This window comes from Simochromis diagramma, unplaced genomic scaffold (assembly GCF_900408965.1).
Source record: "Simochromis diagramma unplaced genomic scaffold, fSimDia1.1 OVJJ01000381.1, whole genome shotgun sequence".
Classification (NCBI taxonomy): Eukaryota; Metazoa; Chordata; class Actinopteri; order Cichliformes; family Cichlidae; genus Simochromis; species Simochromis diagramma.
The window spans coordinates 937,151-963,314 of NW_024386737.1; the positions used below are offsets into that span (position 1 = coordinate 937,151).

General features: G+C 40.2%; 1 protein-coding gene across 5 annotated transcripts; it reads left to right on the forward strand.

Annotated features, from left to right (window-relative positions):
* Positions 1–7,221: 7,221 nt before the first annotated feature.
* Positions 7,222–24,410, forward strand: LOC120717047 (ATP-dependent RNA helicase DDX3X-like). 5 transcript variants are annotated; one of them, XM_040004960.1, is made up of 20 exons: positions 7,222–7,541; positions 9,176–9,227; positions 9,730–9,777; positions 10,472–10,528; positions 11,212–11,412; positions 11,562–11,664; positions 11,873–11,989; positions 12,521–12,620; positions 12,706–12,841; positions 12,927–13,024; positions 13,789–13,887; positions 13,980–14,140; positions 14,229–14,373; positions 14,611–14,755; positions 15,374–15,424; positions 16,488–16,669; positions 16,806–16,923; positions 17,064–17,217; positions 17,346–17,473; positions 19,783–24,410. In XM_040004960.1, the coding sequence occupies exons 1-20, from the start codon at positions 7,497–7,499 to the stop codon at positions 19,860–19,862; spliced, it is 2,220 nt and encodes a 739-aa protein (XP_039860894.1). In that variant the 5' UTR covers positions 7,222–7,496; the 3' UTR covers positions 19,863–24,410. The 5 variants fall into 5 exon arrangements, with proteins under 5 accessions (XP_039860894.1, XP_039860821.1, XP_039860976.1 ...); XM_040004887.1 differs by having other exon boundaries at positions 7,223–7,541; positions 10,469–10,528; XM_040005042.1 differs by lacking the exon at positions 15,374–15,424 and having other exon boundaries at positions 7,223–7,541; positions 10,469–10,528.
* Positions 24,411–26,164: the final 1,754 nt, after the last annotated feature.

The window sequence follows — 26,164 nt, forward strand, 5'->3', positions numbered from 1 at the left end:
TATCTGTTTATAACTACAGAACATAATTTTAAGACAGACATCCAGCAGATGGATTAATTTCCAGCAATATTACCACTCGCGTTATTCCTGCAACCAGCTCAACCAATACATAAGAACACCCAAGCCGGGCATCTTTCTACCACTTTTGTTGACACTGCAATACTCCAACAAGTGTTGGCTGCACTTCAATGTACTGAAGGCCTCAATTTTCACATGCATAGTGAAATATTAACAAGATAAACTGGCACAAATATGTTCCTGGGTTGTGGTGAATTTAGGTGTTTTTCCTCAGGTTGCTATTTTAACTATAGCTGTGACAATTTAAACACATACTTGTTTCTTGAGAACAGAGAAATCTTTGTACCTTGCAGGATCACTGAGTAAAAACCTTCATTCTGCTGACTTCTGCATAACTAATGACACCTATGAGCTTCACCTATACTTTACTGTGAATGATGAATGTTAACATATTGAAATAATATGACGAACTACTAAATAAACCTCTTAACTGTCATAATACACTTCAGGTTTACACTGTAAATGTGCTTATTATCAGCTGTTGTAACGGATATTGTGATAGTAATTCATTACAAACATGGACATGAGGTTCTTAAATGTTTGAGCTACTATAAAACCAGCAAACATTGAGCTGTCTAAAGAAAACAATGTCAAACAAGGAGCAACCAGGTCATGGTGCGTGAAGCAAACTGCATACGCTAAAGCCACAACAACAAGCATGCCAACACTCAGTTAAGTAAATTAACAACGGCCTCTACTACAGTGGAAAGTTACAGACTGGAAGTGGAAAGTTACTGGGGGTAGTTGTCACACAAGCCAACGCACATAAGTTTAGGTTATTTTTTCCTCTGTCATTCAGTATCTTCGGCTTTATTACACCTCAGTTGTGGCCACTGCGCAATTTAGTGTTAACTGAGATAATGTCAGTATAAATAGATGACTGATAATCGCACACAAAAAGGCCTTGCTGTATTTTGAAGTTTCAGAATACTGCTGGAACAGTCTTTGAACGTTTGAAAATTCATATTACATAATTATTTAATTTAACTACAGATAAGTTAAAGTCTTGAGCCAGACTTCATTTCTTTATATTTTGGTATATTTTGTCATGTTCAGGTTTTATCAGAAAGAAGTACAGGGAAAATATCTGTTGTTTTAAAGAGATTTAATTTTAACTGCTTCAGCAGTTAAAATTACAAGTTACAGCGCTGGACCGTGATGTGAACACAACAGCCTCCCTCACATCAAGGATGACCCTGGTTTGGGCCGTACAGTTTTTGTACTGCGACAATAAAAACTGATTATTATGTCTGTCTTCTTCCGGAAACCACCCTGATGTCTCCATTTGACCTCCTCTCTGTCCACGTCCGCTCCCCGTCGACCTCCTATCTGCTGTTTTTTCTGGAATCATAAAGACAGGCATAAAAAACCACCTTCCTGCCTAGCCTTCATCATTTTAATATTACTGATTCTAATATCTAGTTCAGGACATTTTGTTCAGACTCCCTTTGGCCCAGAAAATATCCTTATAACCATTATCAGTGACGTGTAAGCATGCTGCAAAACCCTCTACGCTACTACGTCAACTCTTCAATATTACACGAAACGCCAACTCGATTATGAGGACACTGCATCGTGTATCTAAAAATAATAAAAAGAGCTTTATTTAATCATCTTCAACCCTAACAGGATCAAACTTTCTTGGTCTTGAGCAATACTTTTCCATGAAAAGACATGAAAAATGCTACGAGTCATGGATTGGCCTCCCCAGAGCCTGGACCTCAACGTTATTAAAGCAGTTTGGGATCATCCTGACAAAGAAGAGAACAAAAGGCAGAAACATCTAGAGAAGAGGTTTGAATGTCTTTCAAGAAGCCTGGAGAACTATTCCTGAAGACTACTTAAAGAAAGCTGCCTAAGGGAGTTCCGACTGACTTAAAGAATAAAGGAGGTCATAACAAATATTGACTTTGAAACTTGTTAGAATGAACAAACTGTGCTTCATGTTTGTTATGTTGTATTTCGGGTATTACAAGAGACTAACCAAATGCATAGCAAACGAGGGCCCATCAATTCAGACATACCTACCTTCCAGTACAGCGTATCAAAAAATAATTGATCGACACAAAGCTGCAAGTATTTTACTTTGCAAGTTTGGAGCTTAAAAATAGACAGCTGTACAACTACAGAACAGAAATACAGCATGGTTTACGGAAGCTTTGCTTGACTTGGTTGCAGTCAGACTCGATGTTTCTACAAACACATCTCAATATGTTTGCATAAATAAGGGAAAATGCGAGTGTTGAGGCTACTCTTTAACAGCACCTCATAGTCACTGCATACACATCCTGTGTGCATGTGAGGTGGCCGTAAATTGGTATCCTAATGGAAACTGTCTGAAAACCACAGAGAAAACAAAATGTGTGTGCACCGTTTTGTGTGTGTTTTTTTTGTGGTTTAAAACCAACAACATACTGGGAATCCATGTAGAGTCTTAGTTTGGTTAACCACCACCCTGAGACCAAATGTGGTGAGCAGTTAGTTGACACAAAAGACCAGAAAAATCCCATGTTTTTCACAGCTTTTAGCAGAAGTGGGTGAAAGAAAGATTTCCTTTGTGAGTTACGAAAGTGTGTCAGCAAAACCATTGCTCTATATGTGACCTGACTAAGCTCATATGGGGCCTGTACTTTCTACTAAATGCAAGAGTATAACATAGTCACTAGTTTTAATACAGTCTGTTCTTATCTGGCTTTTGCAAGATTCAAGAGCAATTCAAGATCTTCAATCTTCAACCCCCCCCCCCTCCATCGTGTGTGACCCTGTCTTTTCTTACTCAGGTTTGTTTTGACGTTTGTTTTTTTTTGTCAGAATTGACATGAAAGGGTTTCTATTGAATCGCTTAATGTTAAATCAAACCCACATTTTAAGGCTTTGTCATTTCAAGGAAAGCCCACAACTTGATTCTGAGTAATTTTACTAAGACTTTGCCGTCAAGTGTCGAGTGTTGAGTGTGGGCGTCCTGAATCTTTAAACAAGTTGTGCCACAAGTTCTTTAAAGTGATTCCAGAAGTTGCACACTAAATCAGGGATATATACGGGATGCTTTACACAGATGCTCCTCCAGAATCAGTGCTATTGATCCTGATGGAGTCTATTTAAAGTGACTCACATTTATTAGAAATTAAGAGAAGAAAATACAACACAAAATAGAGAGCTGATAACGCTGAATGAAAACAATGCTTTCACTAGAGAAATGAAGGTTATAGTACAATGAATTACCACATCAGTGTGCCAGAATGGACACTGATGAGGATATGTCAGTAAACACATCCAATAGGTCATGGGTTGCTGAATGCCTGACAAGTGGGCTGTAGTATCCGAGACTGGAAGGTGGTCTGTCTGATGTGCCGTACGGGAGCTCAAAGGGGACTGTGCTGTCTTCATTCCTGATTCAGTACTACTTGGAGTCATGGCACATACAGAAATACTCAAATCTGCAGCAGATAGATGCAAAGGTGATGGGCAGGAGGAATAAAGAGTGAGTTTTGAGAAATGAATAATTTGCTTCTGAATGTGAATAAGACCAGATAAACGGTGATCGACTTCAGAAAGAAGAGGAGGGACACGCGACAAGAGTACCTGGGCTTTTATGTCGACAACAGGGTGAACTGGAAGAGCAGCACAGAGGCTAAGCACAAAAAGAGGTTGAGTAGCATCTATTTCCTGAGGAAGCAGAGATGCGTTAATGTGTACAGCAAAATGATAGATTGAAGACTGATTTCATATCATTCAGTTGTGGCGAGCACAGCATACTTTGTATAGCATACTACCAGACGGAATAAACTGATTATGAAAGCTGTCTGCAAACTGGACACTTTGGAAGGAGCGCTGCAGAGGAGGTCACTGAACAAACAGTTATCCATCATGGATAATCCTGAACTCCCTCTGCAGCACTTGTTGGCAGACAGGGATTTTCTCTGACAGACTGATTCGGCCCTGCTGCCACAACAAGAGAGACAGGAAATCTTTCATACCATGCTGTCACTCTCTATAATGCAATATTTCTCTCTGGCAGAAATCCTATTACATTATTAGACAACAAATAACATTAGCAGAGTCATGCTAAAGTAGGTTAAACAACAAATGAAACTTTAACTAAACAAAACAGCTAGGCAGATAATAAAAGCTACGTGCAGTTCAGACATGACAAAGATCCTAAATGGGAGTGTAGGTTATGTACAATTCAATGCTTTTTATTTTATAACTTTTGTCCTCCTCATGTTTCTCCCTCCCCTCACTCCAAGCGGTCATGGCAGATGGCCGCCCCTCCCTAAGCCTGGCTCTGCTGGAGATTTCTTCCTGTTAAAAGAACGTCTTTCTCTTCCCACTGTCATCAAAGCTTTTGCTCATAGGGGTCATATGACTGTTGGAGTTTTCTCTGTTTTCTTTGTATTATATATAGGGTCTTTACATTAAAATATAAAGCGCCTTGAGGCAACTGTTGCTGTAATTTGGCACAATATAAATAAAATGGAATTAAATAGGCATTTCTTGATATATTTGTTTGTTTGTTTGTTTTTTCATTTTGGCCTACAGACATATGTATATATTTGCTTTATTAGCCCTGCTTCAGTTGTTACAGAAGCAGAAGAGCAAGGGTCGTGAATTAGAGAAAACAGTAAAAACAGAAAAATATGATAGGATGCTAAAAATGCTAGAAATGCATGAATCAATAACTTACAAGAGTCATTTATATATATATATATATATATTAGGGGTGCAACGATATTCGTATCGATATTGAACCGTTCGATACAGTGCTTTCGGTTCGGTACGCATATGTATCGAACAATACAACATTTGTAATTTATTTTATCAATTTTCCTTCTGACGATGCTGTCTGTGTTGAGCGCTCAGTGAATCTGTGTTCGACTACTCCGCCTAGGCTGCACTGTCGAGCGCAGATCCACTGAGCGCTCAACACAGACAGCATAGTCAGAAGGAAGAGCGCAGGGCACCTCCCCCACCCTCATTCAGATCTGGCGTTTGGAATTATTTTGGTTTTCATGTGACGTATGACCCTGAAGGTAAGCGAGTCATGGACTAAAGTAAAACAGTATGTTGGATGTGCCATGCAATGCTCAATTACATTGGTGTGAACTAGTGTGTTAGCGCAGTTAGCTCGTTAACGTGTTTGCCGTCTAGCCCCATGCACGGAGCGATCGGCGGTAGCTCGTTAACGGAGATTTGCCGTGTTGTGGCGTTAAGGTCATTTAAACGAGATTAACCTGAAAGCACTAGTGGGAACACAACGAATATGACTGCACATTTACGCCGACATCATCCTAGTGCAAAGACAAGTGGAAGCAGACAAAAAAAAGCAAGCATGCTACTAACTTTAGCCGAGTCATTTAGACAGCTGTTAGCACATGATTCTCCTTATGCTGCTGAGAATATAGCCCAGAAGAAGCGGATAGTATAGCTTTTATTTTGGAAAGAGACATTTCTCTGTAATAAACTCTCTTTTCCAAAGATGAGTGATTCCTCAATCAGATACAGGGCTTGCAATATCGCTAGCCCGACGTCCCGGAGCTAGCGATTTTTTCAGTCGGGCTACCAAAATCTATCTCTGCCCTGCCCGTCCGGCTATTGTAGGAAAAATATATGTCAGTGCTTTTGCATTCTTTCAGAAATGTAGCTGGGTAATTATGTCATTGGCATCGGTGAGCCACTGTCAATATGTGACATATTGAAGTCGCGTTTGAATTTGCGCTTGTTTTTTTGCTTTCACTTTGCAATCGTGCGAACTGTGTATAGAGAGCGACAGCACTGATCTGTGAGTGATGATAATTTGTGCACCAATTCCTCTGACATCGTCTTATTAATCGTTAGCTTACTATGCAAACATGACAAGTGAAATCTCCCGCAGCAAGCTTAAACATGTGAGAGGTTGATCGCGCAGAGAATCGCTGAGCTTATGTGAGTGAGCGTATAAAAGCATTTCAGTTCTGCTGAGCCAAATAAGACAGGTCAGGGTGAAGAAGTGACAGCCAAAGAAAAGCTTACCACAAAACGGAGAAGTTATGACAATCAGACTATAAGGCAAAAAGAAAGTGCAGCTTTATGGTTTCATGGACAAAAGAATTTCTGTGGCTGCAATATGATGAGCTAAATAACCAGGGCTACACATAAGTGGTCCGCAGGTGCGATTCGCTGTCAAAATAAAAAACACGCACGAGGGTTAGGGTTAAATTTAAAAACTGTACTTTTGAGTTAAAATATATATTTATAATTTTAATAAATGACAAATTAAAAATGCATGAACATTTTTTGTATCGAAAAAATATCGAACCGTGACACCAAAGTATCGAACCGAACCGAACCGTGAATTTGTGTATCGTTGCACCCTAATATATATATATATATATATATATATTATGGGTGTGTAATATAATAATATTATATATATATATATATATATATATATATATATATATACTTCAAAACACACATCACAGGAATTTACTTTATGAAAAAAAAAGAGTTTAGTGGGAATGGATATATATATATATATATATATATACATGCATTTTTATTTATATTATGTGCGCATTGTACACTCTGACCTCTGTCAGACTTGATTGCTTTTCAGTCGGGAAACTTGCACAAATGCCTCAGACCACATTACAAATTGCAATTTAAACATTGTGTGGCACAACCTAATGCAAGATGTGTGATAAAAGCATTATCATATTTGTTTTATGTGAGTGCCAAGATTTTGAAAGCAAGTGAAAAAAAGCAACTGAAAATCTACTTAATTCTCCGCTAGAATATTTGTGTAACGGCGATATCGCGACAACCTACTACTAAAATCTCGCGATTTCTAGATTAATAACATTCGAGAGGCGTCTGCCAAGTTTGCTAGTATTACTAGCAGTCCGGAAATAGGGACATTTCAAATTAAGGGGATGTAAGCCTCTTATCGTCTTTCTTAAGTTTAAGAACAAGTTTAAGAACACAAAACATTAATAGTATGATAGTATACGTTATTATTGTTATTATTATTATTATTATTATGGCCTAAAATTTGATATAGATATAAAATTATACCTAGTTTGTTTTTTTAAGCTTTTATTTTGGCGTCACCGGATAATTGCGTTCACATTGTTCGCGTTCCCTTCACGCGCTTCGTGGGGGCTTCGTCTCAGCTTCAGCTAAAGAGCAAACAGACAACAGCTGTGTTTGCTTGAAGTATCAACCTTGAAGCTGAAAATACGGGACTTTACTGCCACTTGAAATTCAGTAATATCGTTTTAAAAAGTTATCTGAAACCATTAAGGAAATGAAATAGCTGTCATTTTACATAACCACAGAAACGGGCGAGACGCAAAGGAGAAATAATAACAACATCAAAACCCGGCAAACAAAGAGGTCCCCTTTTCAACGGCATCATTTTTCCTCCATATTCTATAGTTATGAGTCATGTGGCCGTCGAAAATGCCCACGGTCTAGAACAGCAGGTAAGCTGTGTTTCTTTTATATGTCTTAAATGTTCGCTTTAGAAGTAATGTAAAAAAAACGGCAGTGGTAAACATTAGCTTGCCGGCTAGCCTGGGTCTGCTAACAGTATGCTATTGTGCTAGCTTAACGTCGGGTGCGCTGCTTTTGTTCGCGCACACGTCTGACGGTGGCTGCGGAGCATACGACATGAAAAATGTTTTGGCCCCTCTACAACCTGACCAAGAATGCCTTTATTGAATTGCATTCTAGAAATAAAACATCCGTGTTTTGCTACTAGACTGATCGGTGTTCTTTAAAACGAAGAGCTAAATGCGAAATGACGCACGAGTGGTTCCTCTGGCCCCCTCATATGAACACATGAAACGCACCCCTCAACTGTTACGTCCACTGCGCTTGTCTTGCAGCTCGATATAATAATAAAATGGAGGTCAATGTGGCTGGAACCTGCGGGTCTGCTTGCTACACAAACAATGCGGCGTGACTGTCGCCCTCCCCGGCTTTTAGATGATACGCAGCATTTTCCAGACTTCCATGTTTTTATGTTGACTGCGTCCCGCTAAGAGATGGTCATTTCTTCTGCGTCACCAGCAACGTAGTCTATCTGTGTCTGGCTGGATGGTAACAGAAAAGTACTGCATGTACTCGGTTGATATTTTGGAGAGCCCCTATTGGGGAAAAATGTCTAAGAAGGAGTGTGATGCGCAACCTAGGCCCCTATTTCAGCGACTTATACATCCTCATGAGTTTAGTTGGCTTAAGCTGAATGTCACCGCCGCCACCCCCCAACACAGTTAGATTTTTGGTAATGAAAGCATTAAATACAAAGTTGTTCCCTGGACAGCAGTGAGATTTGACGCACCAGCATCGCATCTCAGTATCCCAGACCAGCTGTGGCTGGGTGCAGTTTGCTGACATCATCATGATAGGAATTCAGCACGCTGGAGCTCACATCTCTGTCTGCCTTTCCCTCGCTCTTTTTGTTTGTTTGTTTGTTTTTTAAGTCTGCTGCAGAATACAAAAATAAAAATGACTTCTAGTTTTCTTTTTTCATGTCAAATCTGAGTACTCAAACCAGTCCATGCAAGAAAAATTTTCACACTCCTTATTATACAGAAACGTTTTTTTTAAAAGGTAGGCAGCAGCTCTCTGTGTCACCTACTCTTAAGGATAAGTGGTCTGTGGCCTCAAACACAGCCTGCCTAACAATCTAAAGACTAGTTTCCACTTATTTGGTTTTACAGGCATTCTTAATTTATGGGACTAAATGTTGCTTGGGTGTAATGGAAAACTACAGAAAGAAACAGGGGAACAAACGGTATTCGAGAGGAAAAATATTGACTTGGGGTTGGTGATGGTGGATACATATACCAGTGACACTGAGCTGTCTTGTAGCATTAGCTACTGAAAACCTAGACAACTGAGAACCAATAGGGAGATTACTACAGAAATGCTACTCTGTGTTTGTCTATGATGGAGAAAAATCAACTTGTAATGCGACCAGTTAATGTAAGAAATGGGAAGTAATAGCTTTGATAATTCATTCTGTTAAAATGTAACTTAAAGTTTTAGGTTGCTTGAAGTGGGTCAGTGAGTCGTTTTCTGTTTTTGTGTTTTGTTTCTTTCCCCCCTCTAGCTCGCTGTCCTAGACTTGAGCGCTGCAGACGGACAAGGTGGCGGCAATAGCAGTAAGCAGCCTTTGTGTTTCTGTTAGAATTTTTCATTTTGTCATGATAAAAACAAACGGGTTTAAAAAAAAAAAAAAAAGTGACTGCTGTATGTCTGCATGTGGTACAGTGTAAATGCATCCCTGGTGCTGTGTGGTGATACTGAAAGCAGATGTTTCTGTTAACTTAAAATATGCATGTCTTTGGATGATGCAAAGGTTTTGAAGAAATTTTGTCTTTAAATCTTTTATTATTCATTAAACACGGTGACTTTTCAGTTACATGATCTATTTTTATTTAAGTGCAGAACATCTGTTTTTAATACAGTGACATTTAGTTGCAACCATGTAAAAATGAATATTTGCATGTCACCTTTAAGTTTTTCTTTACATTATAGTTTAATAATCTTTTGTCATTGCAGTCATAATTTGTGGGTCAACCTTGAAATGGTTAGTTAGATTTGATTATAAATGCAGTGTGACGTAAGCGCTGACTGATTCTTGGCTGTCTGTCTCTTTTGCAGGGCGATACATACCTCCACATTTAAGGAACAAAGATGCTCCCAAAAATGGTGAGTAGGATCCACTTAACCTTGTTTCCTATAAAGAAAAATCTGAATTGTGTTTATTTTTAGGCCGCTGGGAACTCCCATCACTGATTCCTACCAAATAAATCATTTTCAGCTTTCATAGCTGAATTTCCGTGTTTTCACTGATTGATTAGTGAAATCCATCAACATCGTGATATTTGATGTGATGTGCGAAGGGCAGGTCGAACTGCGAAAGTGCACTCTCATTGTCTAATGATTTGTGATTGCCAAGTAGCAACGAGCGTACCCTGGATAATGCTCCTTTGTGACTCTTGAAACAAATAAAATTTACAAAATGGCCTTTAAGTTGTGTTGATTGTGACCTGAAGCAGGGAATGTTTTAGTGAGGTCACAGAGTGGGAGCTGATGTCAGGTTTTCCCTATATGGCAAATAAAAAGAGTGCAAGTTTAAAGCACTTCAGGTCTGGTTTTGCTTTTCAGACACAATTTTCAGCTCTGTCCATCTTTATTTCTCTATGATTAGCAGTCGGTCTCCTTTATCTGTGCTCTGTTTTTTTTAAACGTTACTACCACCTATGGTTGATTTTTGGAATAGTGAGGAAGACATAGTATTCTAAAAGACCCCACACTTGTAACTCTACAAAGTATCTCTATTATATCAGCATCTGTTTTTAACCATGAGTTACAACTGGAATTTCATCTCCTAATCCAGCAGGAAATGCCTTTGCTGCTGGGCGACAGGGTGGTTACACCATCGCGCCTGCAGCCAACTGTAAGTTCCTCTCTGAACTTCTGATTTTCTTGGATAGAGTTGTGCAGAAGTTGGGGAATTGGTCTCTTTTTTATATTGATTTTAGAGTTGTTGTTGTTTTTTGTAAATTGACTTATTGATGAGTTCATAGTGAATGCCTTAACATTTAAGTGCGGCTGCATATCGGAAGCAGCAGCAGAAGCATCTGAAAGTGCTTCTTTGAGTTGGTTTGTTTAATCATTTTGACCTGATGCATCTAATTTCCTACCTTTTCACAAAAGTACATTTTTCATTAAAAATTAATTTGATAGATGTCAAAAGGGCTAAAATATAATCGCTGGTGTTTTATTGGTATGCTGAAACAACACTATATGGACAAAATACTGGGCCACCCACACATTACACTTACAGAAGCTGTTGATCATACCATGACGCTCCCAGCGCAGTTTTTGTGCTGATGTTAATGCTAGAGGAGGTTTGCTGAGTCAGCAAAGCGTTGGCGACTTTACGAGTTCTACACCCGTGACAATGGGACTGAAAACACTTGAATTTAAAAGATGTAAGAGGTGTAGCCAAATACTTTTGCCCATATAGCATGTATTGCCAGCGCTCCACCAATAACAGCAGTGATGGTCATGAAGACGATGTTCCTGCAGGTGTGATGGTATTTATTAAATATTTTGTGCACTGTTTCCTCTCTGCAGATGGCTGGGACGGCACGCGCAACAACTTTGTCAACGGCTACCACGACAATCGCATGACGGGCAACTCATTTAACCGTGGCCCGCCTCGCATGGAGCGGGGAAGAGGTGGCGTTGGAGGTGGTTACCGCAACAACAGGGGTGGAGCCTTCAACCCCATTAACCCAGCACAGCCAATGGGCTTTGCTGGGTATGAAAATAAAGGTGCGATTCAGTTTTAGTGCTTCCAACATTTCTTTTACTTAGCTCGTGCATCCAGTATGTGCTCATTTACCTGCCTCTCCACTACATGAATGACTGGATGCGTCTGCTAGCTGTCGAAACCTGATAGTTTTGTGGTGTTCTCCTTTTAGACGCAGGTGGCTGGAACACTGCCAAGGACGCCTATAGCAGTTTTGGCAATAACCGTGGAAAGTCTGCTTTCTTCAATGACAGAGGCAACGCTAGCCGAGGAAGGTGAGTGGATCACATACAGTGTTGAGAGCTTATGTTCAGCGTCAACAGAAAATTCCCATGTTTACTATAAAAGCTAAAAAACGACCCTCTTGTGAACCCTTAAAATGGTTTATTATTACCCAAAAAATGTTAAGTGGAGAGCTGTGGTTCTATAATTTGGAGAAAGTTGCCTCATTATTCATCATTAATGTGTGCGTGCTGTGTTCAGGTTTGAGCATGGAGGATTTGGTAATGGAGGAGGAGGAGGAAACAGCCGCTGGGTGGAGGAATCCAGAGATGACGGAGACTGGTCCAAACCAACCCCTCGCAACGAACGCCTTGAACAGTGAGTCTGTGCTTTTGAGCCGCTGTGGGAGGTGTAGTCTACTTTCTAATTTATTGTGATTTATTGTAAGATCAGGAAATTTCAGGTGAACTTTGCAAAAGTTAAAAATTAGTCCACAGAATTAGATTATTAGACTAGTGTAATTTCACTATTAGACTGTGAGTCATATTGTTGGGATTTCATTGGTTCTTGTGTAACAGAGTAAAACACAGGAAGGTGAAAGCAAATTCTTTGACGTTTTGTTATTTCCAGTTGTCATCTTAATGACATTCGTTCTGTATCTTATTTGCAGGTTTCTAGTCTGATGTCAATATGGAAGCATCTTTAACTTTGTCTGTTATGGTTCTGCAGCATTTCCCTTACCTGACACATAATAAATTCAAATGGCTGACCAGCCCCAGTAAAAATAATGCTAGGTTTTTATTCTTTTAAAATTCGTCATTCAGATAAATTATCCCAAGAAATTGCTGCAGTTACTCTGAGCAATAAAGTTCCAGAGCCTTCGACTAACCTTTGCTGCTCTCTCCGTAGTGAATTGTTCTCTGGCAGTAACACTGGGATTAACTTTGAGAAATACGATGACATTCCTGTTGAGGCCACGGGACAGAACTGTCCTCAGCACATCGAGAGTGTGAGTTACTCACATTGTGTCAGATACCAGCTGCACTGTTGCTTTTCTTTGCTCTTTCTGTACATGTTTCTGTTTGTGATCTCAGTTCCAAGACGTGGACATGGGTGAGATTATCATGGGTAACATTGCTCTGAGTCGCTACACCAGACCCACTCCTGTCCAGAAATACGCCATTCCTATTATTAAATCGAAGAGAGACCTCATGGCCTGCGCACAGACAGGTAGTGCACAAACATAACAAAATATTGGAATTGGGTCGATGAGAGGAACAGCAGAAATGGATGAGGCTGTCCTTGTGTGTCTCAGGCTCTGGGAAAACGGCAGCATTCCTCTTGCCAGTCCTCAGCCAGATCTACACTGATGGACCAGGAGAGGCCCTTAACGCAGCTAAAGCATCAGGACAGGTAAAAGAGAAAAATCAATATTATCTAGTTAAAAACAGCTAATTTCATCATGGCTTTGAAAGGGGGGGAAAGAAATGGTTCAGGTGCTGTGGGGGATTTCATGGTAAAGTAATTTAATTAAAGCATATCCTCCAGATTTAAAAAAAAAAAAAAAAAAGCATTAATTTCAGGCACGTGCACACTTCTACAAATGAATGGGTATTGTTCATATGCTACCACAAACGGTGAGCACGAGTTTCAGTCACTGCAACAAACAAGCAGACCTGCTTAAGTTGATCTTTTTTGATACCAGTAGTATACTAGACCATCAAAGAAGAGGCAAAACAAGCAGCAGTTAAAGAAAAGCAAAACCCTTTAAGACACAAGTCCTACCTGTCAGCAGCCATCTCGATATGACACCTGGCACCTATTTAGGGAGTTATTTTGTCTAATTTAATTTAAGCTGTTATTGAGAAAGAAAATTATCAGCAGGTAAGTCTGATTTTAAAGCTTGTCTTTCTTTCCTCTGGAAGTTTTTATTCTGCTAACTTCACTGTTGTTGAATTATTCCATGAACTTTAAATCTGGAATTATTTGAGTGCCACGTCTCTGATAATTGTCTGGTAATTCCTGTTACACGAGTTCTCCCCTAATTTACATTGTGAAGCCTTTAGGGGATTTTTGCTCTCAGGAGTCAGACTAGTCCCTGATAGGTTTGCCACATGTTCTGTTCTCAATCACGTTTGTTGCTGTGAGACTTAAATGTTGTCTTTGCTGCTTTGCAGGAGAATGGAAAGTATGGCCGTCGCAAGCAGTACCCCATCTCCCTGGTGCTGGCTCCCACCAGAGAACTGGCACTGCAGATATATGATGAAGCAAGGAAGGTATTTAAACACATTAGTGTGTAATAATTTTATTTAGTGATGTGATTTTTAGATTTGTGTGTAATTGTTAATACGTTGTATTTTCCTGTTAGTTTTCCTACCGCTCCAGAGTGCGTCCCTGTGTTGTGTATGGAGGAGCAGACATTGGCCAGCAGATCAGAGACCTGGAGAGAGGCTGTCACCTGCTGGTGGCCACTCCAGGAAGACTCGTGGACATGATGGAGAGAGGGAAGATCGGACTGGACTACTGCAAGTAAGACCTAAACGCGAGGAGTGAGTGATGGGTAAATGTCTGTTTCATTTTTTCCAAATTTCAAACTCTTTTCTTCTGTTTCCTTTAGCTACCTGGTCCTAGATGAGGCTGACCGTATGCTGGACATGGGCTTTGAACCACAGATACGGCGCATCGTCGAACAGGACACCATGCCTCCTAAAGGCATCCGACAAACTATGATGTTCAGCGCTACGTTTCCCAAAGAAATCCAGGTATATCTTCATTATCTGCAGTAATTGTGATAGAAATTGGAACTTTTCTTCTTCCTCTTCTTCCTCTTTTTTCTTTTGTTTGTTTTTTGTTTTAATCCGCCCGTTACTAATAAAGAAAAGTGCAGCAAGCATTCACATGATGATCAGTGCTTCATTTTAAAGATGTAAAATTTTCCATCTGTTTTGTCAGACGGTGCAAAACAGTTGTGTTAAGCACATATTTTGCTCATCCTGCAGATCTTAGCTCGGGATTTCCTGGAGGATTACATCTTCCTGGCGGTGGGCAGAGTGGGTTCCACCTCGGAGAACATCACGCAGAAAGTGGTGTGGGTGGAAGAGAGCGATAAGCGGTCTTTCCTCTTGGACCTGCTAAGCGCTACAGGTGAGCCGATCTCAGCTCAACTGCCACATGTCCCAACACATAACATAAATACTGATTGCAGCCTGAGTAGACTTATCTGCAATTATCTCGAGCCACACACACAGTGCGATTTTATTTCCCCTGTCTTATGGTCATCATCATATTGTCATCCTCACATCTCAACCAATACATTACTGTGTTTCCCATGCTTAGCACAGTGTAATGTCCATCAGCACCCTTTGTCTTTCAGTGAAAATTTCACTTAGATATGTTTGTGTGTGAAATTAGGAAGATGTATACCTGTAGGCTGCCCTGAAAAAGGTTTAAAACCGCTCATTTAAAAGATGCTCTTTCTATATTTGTGGTAGTTGGCAAGAAACATCGTGTTTCCTGGATTATATTTGCCTCCAGATGGCAGTGGTCTATTTTTATTACAAAATATCTTCTTCTTCAGACTGAACTTAAATTAAAAAAAAAAGGAGGATTTTTAATTGTTTGTGGCTGGGAAAACAACCTTATTGTTTTGTTAGTGATTATATGGCAACATTTTAAACCTCTGTTAAATCAGCAATATCAGACACACAAGCATTGCTTTCAAACTGGAGTTTACATGTCAGTGGTTTGTGGTTTTATCCCAAGCCATCCCAAGTGAGGTACAGGACAGTACTGGAGACAACATAGAGAAACCTGGTAAGATCCTCAAACAGGAAACTTTTATCTGTCATTTCATATTTTAAATAATTTTGCTCGACTTTACTGTTCTGTTCTTTTTTTTTTTTCGTGGATGGAGAATCTCCTGTTTATTATGTTTATTTAGGTTCTGTGTCCCATTTCACACGTCGGGTCCTCTCATGTGAAATTAAACATGCCTGTTGTTTGATTTTATAGCTTAAGGTTGTTTTTGTGTCATCTTTAAAGTATGTTGCTGTGATGTCTTTAGGTCAAACCCATAGCTTTAATGGAGAGAGTCTGGTCATGTTGTGTTCGTGTGTTGCCGTGTATCTAACTTTTGATATAAGTGTAGGTCAATTGATGATGTTGATGCGGGAAGAATACAGTGACCAGAATCTTTCCATCAGTGCCTCTAGTGAAATCTGCATGAAAACACATTGCTGCTGGTCATTTTACCCACACTGCACCTCCTGCTGCCTGTTGCACTGTTCTGCTCATATAACAACATCTGCTGTAAAGTAATGCTGGTAGATTTAACCCTGAAACCTGCATGTTAGTCACCCCATGGACTGACACACGTATATACATGTAAACATGTGATCTGTATACAGGGCTGCTGCAACAAACCCACTAACTGATGTGCTATGGAGGATTTCATATACAATCAAGGGCGTTGATTTATGTGTGCATGGCAGCAGAAAACCGTTCACACGTAAAATTGTATGATTCATTTAGATGCTAACTGATCCCATTGGCTAAAAGGCAAATCAATCTCATGTAGTGGACTGAGAAGCTTAAAGGTCAGTTTAGCAGGCTAGGCCATCAGGGATGGATTTTAATTTATGTGCTTGGTTCTCATAATTGCTCGTGCACTTAAATTCTATATAATTCCAGCATGACTGTAACTTCATTATTTGTTTGTTCCACAATTTGGTCCAGTATGCCTGCTACATAAAGCCAGAGTCATAGTGGTGCAGGATTATTAAACTCAATCTTTATTTAGTCCAAACACAGTGCAGCCCTACAGTTGTTTTATTCTTTGTAGCATTAACACCCAGTGTTTCCCCTCTTGGTTGACCAGGTAAGGACTCATTGACCCTGGTTTTTGTGGAGACCAAGAAAGGTGCAGACGCCTTGGAGGACTTCCTATATCGGGAAGGCTACGCCTGCACCAGTATCCATGGTGACCGTTCCCAGAGAGATCGAGAGGAGGCCCTGAACCAGTTCAGATCAGGAAAATGTCCCATCCTGGTGGCTACAGCGGTCAGTAAAAACATCCTGTTGGGTGCACGTTACGGTGAACCACAAGAGGAACCTTTCTGTTAACTGACAACCACAATCGACATAAAACTGAAGGTGTGAGTTTTTAAAGTATCTGCTCCTGTTTTTGTGATCTCAGGTAGCAGCTCGGGGTTTGGACATCTCCAACGTGAAACATGTTATTAACTTTGACCTGCCAAGCGACATAGAGGAGTACGTCCACCGTATTGGACGTACGGGACGAGTAGGAAACCTGGGTAAGGCTAAAAGTAATGTGATTTAAGGGAAGCATCCTCTTGATTGAGGATGAACCCCATTTACTGCTCTTACTTATATTGCTTCAAAAAATGTCTCCTGTTTTTAAGTGTTTTTTGGGGTTTTTTTCTGTTTCCTGTAGGGCTGGCAACATCATTCTTCAATGACAAAAACGGGAACATCACTAAAGACCTCCTGGACATCCTAGTAGAGGCCAAACAGGAAGTTCCCTCATGGCTCGAGAGCCTGGCCTATGAACACCAGCACAAGAGTAGTAATAGAGGGCGCTCTAAGAGGTACACACACACACACAGATTATGTCTTTAACTTGCAAATGTTTGTTTTTGTTATAAGTATTAAAACATTTGCTGGTCTAATCAGAATCCCTAAACACTGATTTATTTATTTTTCTTTTATCCCACAGGTTCTCTGGCGGGTTTGGAGCACGAGATTATCGTCAGACTGCTGCAGGAGTCAACGCCGGAGGGTTTGGAGGACGTGGAGGAGGACGCAGCCAGGCAGGACATGGAGGAAACCGTGCCTTTGGAGGAGGTGAGGCTCTGATCTTTGGATAGAAATTTATTCATTAATGTAAGGCAGGGGTCTCAAACTCGCGGCCCGCATATTGATGTGAAGAAAGAAATTATTTTACCAAAAATGATTTAACACGACGGCAGAGTGTTACAGGCATGGCCCTTTAACCCTTTAAGACCTACCATAGAACCAAGTCCGCCAGCGCTTATATTATATTTTTACATGCTGTGGAGCCATTTTTGGGAGCATTTCAAGTTGATATACATCAATACAACCATTACAGCCCAAATTTTAATAATATGTCTGCATTAAGTGCATAGTAATTACATAAATTGCAAAAAAATGCAATAAACTACAAAAAAATTGAAAATCGTTTTTGTTTTTTTAACATATATTTCTAGTTAGAGAAATTTAAGAGGCTCATCCTTTAAAACTGTAAATACAAAAAAGTTGCACAAACTAGTTTCCCACCACAGGAAATTTATTTTAAGTGTCTTCATAGTTTTATTTTTGAAATACACCAATTTTTATATACTGCAGGAAAAACGAAAATAAATATTATAATGCAAATTTGCAAAAAAAACAGCATATGCATCAAAATAAACTATTTCCAGCAGTGCAATATGAGTCCTCAGCATCCCAGAAACGACACAGAAAGTCATAAAGTCAAACATAACTTTTAAAAACACAAGTATAGGCTCATAAGGCCCTGATGATGAAAAACTACATTTCCGCAAAATGACGTCACTTCCGGTTTCGGGCAGGACATGGCGGACATGCGATAGTTCGCGCTGATGGATGTAGGAAGTGTTACAAACAGCTGATTGGATTGGCAAAGCCTGTTTCTGGAATATTATGTTTTTGTTGCTGCAAGTGCTTTTTATGCAGTTTTTGCAAAGTTATATGTGGAAGGAAACTGTGACCGAGGGCCACCTTATGAGGTTGCAGTGCTACCGGGATTTAAAAATAGCTACGCAAAACGGAGCGTGCCCGCTCCAACCGGCTTTAAAGGGTTAAGACTGTAGCCTCACGGGCGGTGTAGTCCGTGCTGCAGGGAGAATGTGTGGGACCGCCCCTCCCGCTTTTCTCTGTGTGAGTGTGAGGGAGGGAGAAAAAGGAAAGTAGAAAAGTACAAGGTGCTACCGAGCAGAAACGGGAGCTGGAAGCATGTAAATATAAAAAATAACCACTGCAGCCAAAAAGAGTGCCTGACGAGCCCAGTTGTAAGTAAGCTATTAAGACTCGACTGTACGCTGTGTTTGTTTTTTCCTCCGAAACAATAAAGTTCTGCTGGAGCAGCCTTTCAATGCCTCTCTCTCGCTAGCAAAGTTGACCCAGACAGTAAAGCTAGTTCCCGGCTACGAGCCGGAACCCAAAGTATTAGCCAGAGGTCTCCTTACCGCGGTTCGGAGCCGCGGACCTGGCCGAGGTAACAAGAGAGTGCAAACATGTTGAGGGCTGTGTTAGTTCAGTGAGAGATTTATTTGGAAAGAAAACAATTTTCACTTGCAGTCGAAAACTAATGTGTACGTTTATGCCTGCATTTTTATTTTGTTAAATACAAACAAAATTGTAGCAAAAGTGCTGCCAGCTGTTTATTTGGTAGTTCAATGAAACTACTGTACTACACTGCTGAGTGACTGTCGTCTGCTTGTCAAATACATTTCATTGCAATGTTGACCCTGTGCTAACTTGCATATGACAAATGAAACTGAAAGACTTCAGATAGTTAAGAGGGAGAAAAAAAATTGCGTTCATGTTTGCAATTTTGTCTTGTTACACAATATTTGGAATTAAATAAAACAAACAAAACACTACATTTTAGGAAATATTAATGGGTGTTTTCGTGTTTGTGTTTTTTGTACTACTTGGACACTAAAGTGGCCCTCCAATGAGATGATGGTGCCAGAAGTGGCCCACGGCTCATTTGAGTTTGAGACCCCTGATGTAGGGTGATTATTGTGCACATGATTGTAGTCACATGATGTTCATTGTGTTGCTTTTTACTGGGCCCCCCAGGATACTTTTTTCCTGTTTTCTGAGAGCTTGTATAGAGAGAAATAAAAGAAGAGCACTTGAGTTTGCCATATATTGTTGTACTTTTAATATATTTTGATGGCGTATATATATACTGAATATATTCAGTGCGAATTATTGTTTTACAGAACTGCACATTCAGGATAAATGTTTTACACCAGACCTGCATTACAGAGATTTGTTTTGCCTGGAAACACTAATTTCTGATACTTGGGCGATGAAATGCTACAAAAGTTTTACTTGATTAAGAAGGCTTTTTTTTTTTTTTCTTCTTCCCTTTGTCTTCTCAGGCGGCTTCAGCAACTTCTACACCAGCGATGGCTACGGAGGAAACTACTCACACTCTCAAGTTGACTGGTGGGGCAACTAGGTTTCTCCATCCCTCCCTCCCTCGCTCATCCCTCTTTCCTCTTCTCACTCATCCTCCATTCTTTCTCCACATCGACGTCTGCATCCCATCTGTCTTGTTACCACCATTAACCCCAAGAAACCCCCATGCATGTTATTAAACTATTTATGCTCATTTATGTAGCTTCCATCCCCATCCTTCATGTCTTTTAAGTCGTTGGAAGAGTTTTCTTGTGCTTTCTATGTCCACCTTTTTTGTTTTGGTAAATTAGCTTTTCTCCTCTTGAAAAAGACCACATTATGAAGAGATTGTTGAATTTTAGTTGTTTACTTTTTAAACACTGGACACAGGCTTACTTGTTAGCTTCCAGCTAGCAGCCACCTTAAGACCATTTTCCCTCTGTGACACGTGTGTGCTGGTAAAAAGACCTGGGTGTTTAATTCCCTGAGATTTCAGCGTGTGGGCTTCTTCAAAGAGGGGGAAATCCTTTCTTTATTTCCCCCCCACCTTATATTTGAGTTTGATTTCACTGTGTTTTCGTCTGCATTTACACTCCCCGCGTGACCTCATGTCATCTTTGTATTTAACGCACGGCCATGTTGTAAATCGCTGGCCAAAAACTTTTCTAAAATATAGCTATAGGCAGGACATAAAAGCAAAACATGTCTGCGTATAAATTCAAAAATACTGGCCTTCACGTATTGGAGGCCACAGAAACAAAATCTTTTCTTTTTTTCACCTTTTTTAAAACATGAAACTTTATCGAGGTCTGACACAGATGTCTAACAAAGAGACGAGTGGCTGGACAAACTGAAATGGCGCTGTCGGCCATTAGCAGTGAGGATAGCAGACAGTCTTAGGACTTATGGTTGTTACTGCAAATAGCATTTTTTTGGTTTGTTTGTTTAATTTTAAGATAAGTGTTTATGGAGAATCATTTGTTTCTGTACTGTGCCTTTAAGAATTTAAACTTTGTCTCTTATTTCCATTGTTTTTATTGCCGTAATACGTTAACTGTCCACAAGTATTGGCCCACGGTGACTAAAAGTGTGTATTCAGTGTCATTTGTTGGTTTAAATATGTTTTCTTTATTTTTTATTTGGAAGGAAGCAAACTAGGCTTGAACTAAATCAAACCTTGGCAAAAAAAACTAAACTAAAACTACGATGAGGAAACTCAAAGCATTTCCTTATCTGTCTAATAGAGACTGAGCTAATTCCCCAAAGCATATAACCACTGTAAGCATATTTGTGGATTACTTTACTCACTCTGGATGAGTAAATATAAAATGGGTCAAAAATAACATTAATCGTACTGTTAAAGTCAAAGAGCCGACGAGCAGGGCCGACCACAGTGGCTGTATGCTTTTGGGAACCCGAGTCCTACTCATTGACACTTGTGTCACATCTATAGCTCAGCTTTGAGCTTGCAGTTTGGTTTCTCAAAGCCATCTTGTCACTAATTGTTGGGTCACTGTGTGCCACTAACAGGGCCAGCAGCAGTCACGTTATGTTGTTCCTCCCCCTCTTATTATCCAGATATGTAGCCGTAAATGTCAAATTCCTCATAGCTTGCTGTAATTTAAAAAAAAGCCAAAGTCTGGTGCCACTCGAGTCATATTAAATTACTGTAACCGCTACACAGTTTGAAACACCTTTGCTTAGAAAACACTACATGGCTGCTGCTGAAAACAGTTCCCAGATTGTGTCGGTGTCTGCGGCTGTTCAGCTGACTCTTAGTGCCATCATGCTCTTGGGAATCTACCGCTGCTTTTAACCACAAACATTGAAACCCTTGTTTTGGGAGAAGCTTTCTCTTGAGGGGGGAAATACGCAAACTAAAAAGAGGTCCAAATTTTCTCGCTCACTCTATCCTGGAGAGTTGCATGAAGAGTCTTCTCTAAAAGTAGTCATTCCAGTTTATTCTGTTAGGTCTTTTAAGCTCTGTTGAAGTCGGGCGTTAAAAGTGAAGAACTGGATCATCCTTACGAATTAATTCCACTGCAGAGACAGCTTGGGGCTTCCCAAGGAATGCAATGCATCGTATCTACAGCACGTTTTAGCCACGTGTGCAACTGTAATCAAGCGCAAAATCGCGTCTCGGTCCAATTCCTCCTCTTACTACTGCTTTCAGTCAGCAGATAGTGTTTCTCGGTGTTGAAGTCACTTCCTCGATGAAATGTTTACAAAACTAGATTTCGGCCAACGCGCACAACAGCCGTACACTGGCAGCATATGATTGCTTTCAAAACACTTACCACCCAGCCCACAGAGCTCCCAGATGGGCCACACTCCTACTTCTTCGCACTGATGCACGTCCACTCTCCAGAGTAGTTTGCTATCTGGACTGGCAGTCTTGGCAGCTATTACAACGTATTCACCTTCTGCATGCACGACACGTCCCAGCACGTGCTGCACATTAATAAACGATGACAGCGTCCCGCCGCGATTGTCGAATGCGAAACCCAACTCGGCTCAGCACAGTGAGAAACTGTCAGGGTAAATTGTGCTTGTGGAAAAGTTGCTACACAGAACCGATCGCATGCATTTAAATCCTTGGTTATCCCTACTTGGCTCTGCTTTGCAACCAGGCTTCAAGGGGCCTGTTGACCCAGGATGTCCATGTTTCGTCCCTGATTGAACTTGAAAAGGGATCTCCGCTGAACATTTGGATGGTTCAGTGGTAGAAATCCAATCCTCCTCCTACTCCCACCCCCCCAAACTGGGCCTATTAAGAGCCAAAAAAAAGCTCTGTTACTCCAGTGTGGGGGTGGATTAATTTAGTTATGTTTACATGTAGAACTCAGATTAAATGTAAATAGTTTCAACAGAGAGGAATCTCCACAGAAAAAGAATGTGAAGTTAAACAACACTTGGTGTGCATGAGAGTCACACTTGATCACTCAACACTAGACCAAGACGGGTCTGGTGAGCTTAGCACAGTGGGCAGTTTGAACACCGCTGACTAAAGTTCGAAGACAAAAGCTTGTATTCTTTCAAGAGAATACACACGTCTGTATAGAAATAAATTCACCCAAATTAATGCGCACCAGGTGGATTAACCCTCAAACTGCCCACTGACTCTGACAAAGCAGGACCAAGACTGTAAAACATATTCAAGTGTTGTTGTTTTTTGGTCAAGAAGTTTCAAATGCCAAGCAGATGAATCCAATTATATAGCAGGCTTTAATTATGTTGCAGTTATTTATTTTATATCATAGTTTGTTTGTTTTTCCTGCTTTTGATTTTTTGCCTCTTCTAATCAGTCTTAAGCTCCCTTTCCCTCGGGTTACATTTGAGGGGGACGTTGGGGAAACTGTGTTTAACAGCATTTTTTTTCCTTAAGAGTTTGAAGGGGTTAAAGCAGTTAAAGCAGTTGGCTGTTCATTTACTAAATATACAAAGTAGATTTTTCCAGAAGCTTTCTGGTGCTAAAAGACACCAGTCAAATATAACTGTACGATATCTCACTAAGCCTGGTCTGACTCAAAATGAGGGGCCAGGAACAATGCTGCATTCAAGGACGGCTGTGGAACGATAGAATTCAGCTGTACTCCTCGATGTCCACCTGTCCCTTTTATGCATTTACAAACGAACCAAAAACAGGAAATTTGAGTTTTCTTTTCAGCTGCTGTTCCAGCGCGGGTCAGATAAACAGTTACTGTCGCAGCTGTCACTAAGTTTGAGACTGCAGTCTAACACGGGCTTAATGACTATGAGCGGTGGTTGAATCGGTGATTCAAATGTTGACCAGAACTGTCAGAGGTGTCCCAATAGATGATTTTTTTTTTCTCTTTTTTTTTTTTTTTTAAAGCACCTGTTTACTGATCAGCTTTCTTCTTGAGGTCATGAAACATTTTATTTTCTCCTGCAGACTTCTTGTAAGAGCTGTTGCAAAGCATTGAAGGAATGAAAAAGCAGGAAACAGGACAGCAAGTTGCTAATGACAATCACAGAACTCCCTTCACACACAAACAGAAGTCTTTAAGTTGCACTTTCACACCTAGAGGTTTTATTAAATAGCTGTCTTGCTGGCATTGTTATAAAATCAGCTTCAACCTTTAAAACTCTGTAGGAGGAACTTTACTGACTGAACTGGCAGTCGGATACTGCTGACTGATATTCCCTGTGTGAAAGCATTTCTTACTTGAATCAGTGGCTTCTGCTGACCATAAGCTTAATGTAGTCCCATTTGTTTTGTTACCAATGCTGCAGGCATGCGGCGTCGCAGGCGAATCCATTGAGTGGATGTGGTTGCGTAGATGTTGCTGTGCCTTCTGACAAGCGCTTGGCGGCACATTGAGAATCTGTTTTTAAAAAAAAAAAAAATTTAAAAATGAAGGAACCGGTGAACCTTTTTAAATGCAGTGTGACTTGTGAGAGTAAAAATTCAGTTTACCTCTTGCTTTGTAGATCAATCGTGTCAAATAGTGTTGTTCATAAATATGCAATGTATTTCAGTGTTTTTCTAGGGCAGGCTGGCTTTACCTGTCAGTTGTATTTACCATTGAGCTGTGTTAGAGCAACACTTAAATACCACTGTGCCCCCAAATTCCTGCGTGGAGGGGGGAAAAAAACCCTCTGAACTTTTACCCCAAGTGCAATAGAGTTCAGTAACTTGTGGCTTGCTTTCGCTGTGTGGTCGCCACGATTCTCTGCACGAGTTTTCTGCTCGAGTACAAACTGGCACATGTGAAATAGCCCAGAGTTTTACATGTGAACGGTGCCTTTTGAAGTGGCTGAATCACTAAAGACTGAAATTTGTTGGTTAGGGCTGGGTATTTCAAACTATTGCAAAATTTTTGATTATTTTATTTAAGTGTAGGAATGTTTGCTCGGTCAGATGCTGTAATGATGCGGGGATAAAAAAAAATTAAAACTTTATGTAAATGCTTTTGACTCGGAACAATTCAGGCACATTTTTTTACTGACTGACAGCTGATTCCCGGTGCTAAAACTTGGACATGTTGCAGTTTTGTGCCGCTAATGTTACGTTTTTGAGAAAATATGAGCAGCAGGGCATTATGGATAGGAATGTAGATCAGGCACTTTATCTACCGCGTTGGTCCTCACAATTACGAATTCTGAAAGACTTCATTTTTTTGGCAAAATACCGCAAAACTCTTCGTCTGCTAATTAGCAAATCTACCTTGGTAACATGCTCATGTAACATGGTAAACAGTGCTACTGTTACATGCTAACTGATCATCAGTGTCTTGCTAGTGTCACTGCATGTACCTGTAACTATCTCACACACTTTCAGCAGTAAACAAAGTTTAAGAAAAATCACAAAAGTTTGTGTCATGCAGAAAATGCTTTGTTTACTTCCTGCAAAACTGATCCAGCACTTTAGTTCGTTTTGTTTTTTTATTTCCCAAAACCTTCTGATGCCTTAAATGAAGGGTGATACCCAGCCCTAATGGAGCTGATAGCAAACTTACCTGTGATACAGACAGCACTGATGGTCAGAGAACAATTAATGGTGCTATGCTTCCATTGCTGCGGCCTGCAGGGCCCCCTCCGTTATAGAAAGACCACTGAGTTTTACACAAAAGACTTCAACAAAAGTCTTCTGTAGCACACGTCCTTTAATCCTAAAGAGGTACGACTGAGAGTGAGTGTGAAGACAGTGTAGAGATGTTAAATAAGAAGTGTGTGTGTGTGTGTGTGTGTGCGCGCGCGCAAAGGTTCTTTGAGAATTTTTGTTTTTAATTTTTTTTAAATTTTTAATTGTTTTTTTTTTTTTTGGGGACCAGGTGGAGTTCTAGTTAACAGCAAAGGTAGGATTCAGCTGTTTGCACACAGAGTTCTTGAGTCTACTTTCACTGCAAGTTTGTGTAATTTATCAAGCATTTTTGAGAAATATTTATTTTTCTATGCCTAATACAAAAGCTGATATTTTACAAAGTGACTTGACCAAAAGACAGTAAACAAAAACACTGGCACTTGAATGTTGAATGTCATTGGTATGAGTGAAAAATTTCTATTTTTCTGGGGTAGTGTGAGCTTTTTAATGTTAAAGATGCGACGTGGGGGAGCGTTTCTCCGTCAGCGTCTCACCATAGCAAGGCTGGGTTTCAACAGTGGTTGTAATTTTCAAAAATCACCTGCATTTCATAAATACAGATGCATATATTTTGTGTAAGACCATTAAAAAAAACCCCAAAACAAACAAAAACCCCTAAAACCTCACTCCTATGCTGTGTGCACATCTTTTCTTTTTTTAACTGGGCAGTTTTTGCAGCCACGGTTCTTCCTTACATTTTTTTTTATTTAACTTGTAAGAATGAAACTGAATTTTATCAGGCAAATCTGGCCCATATA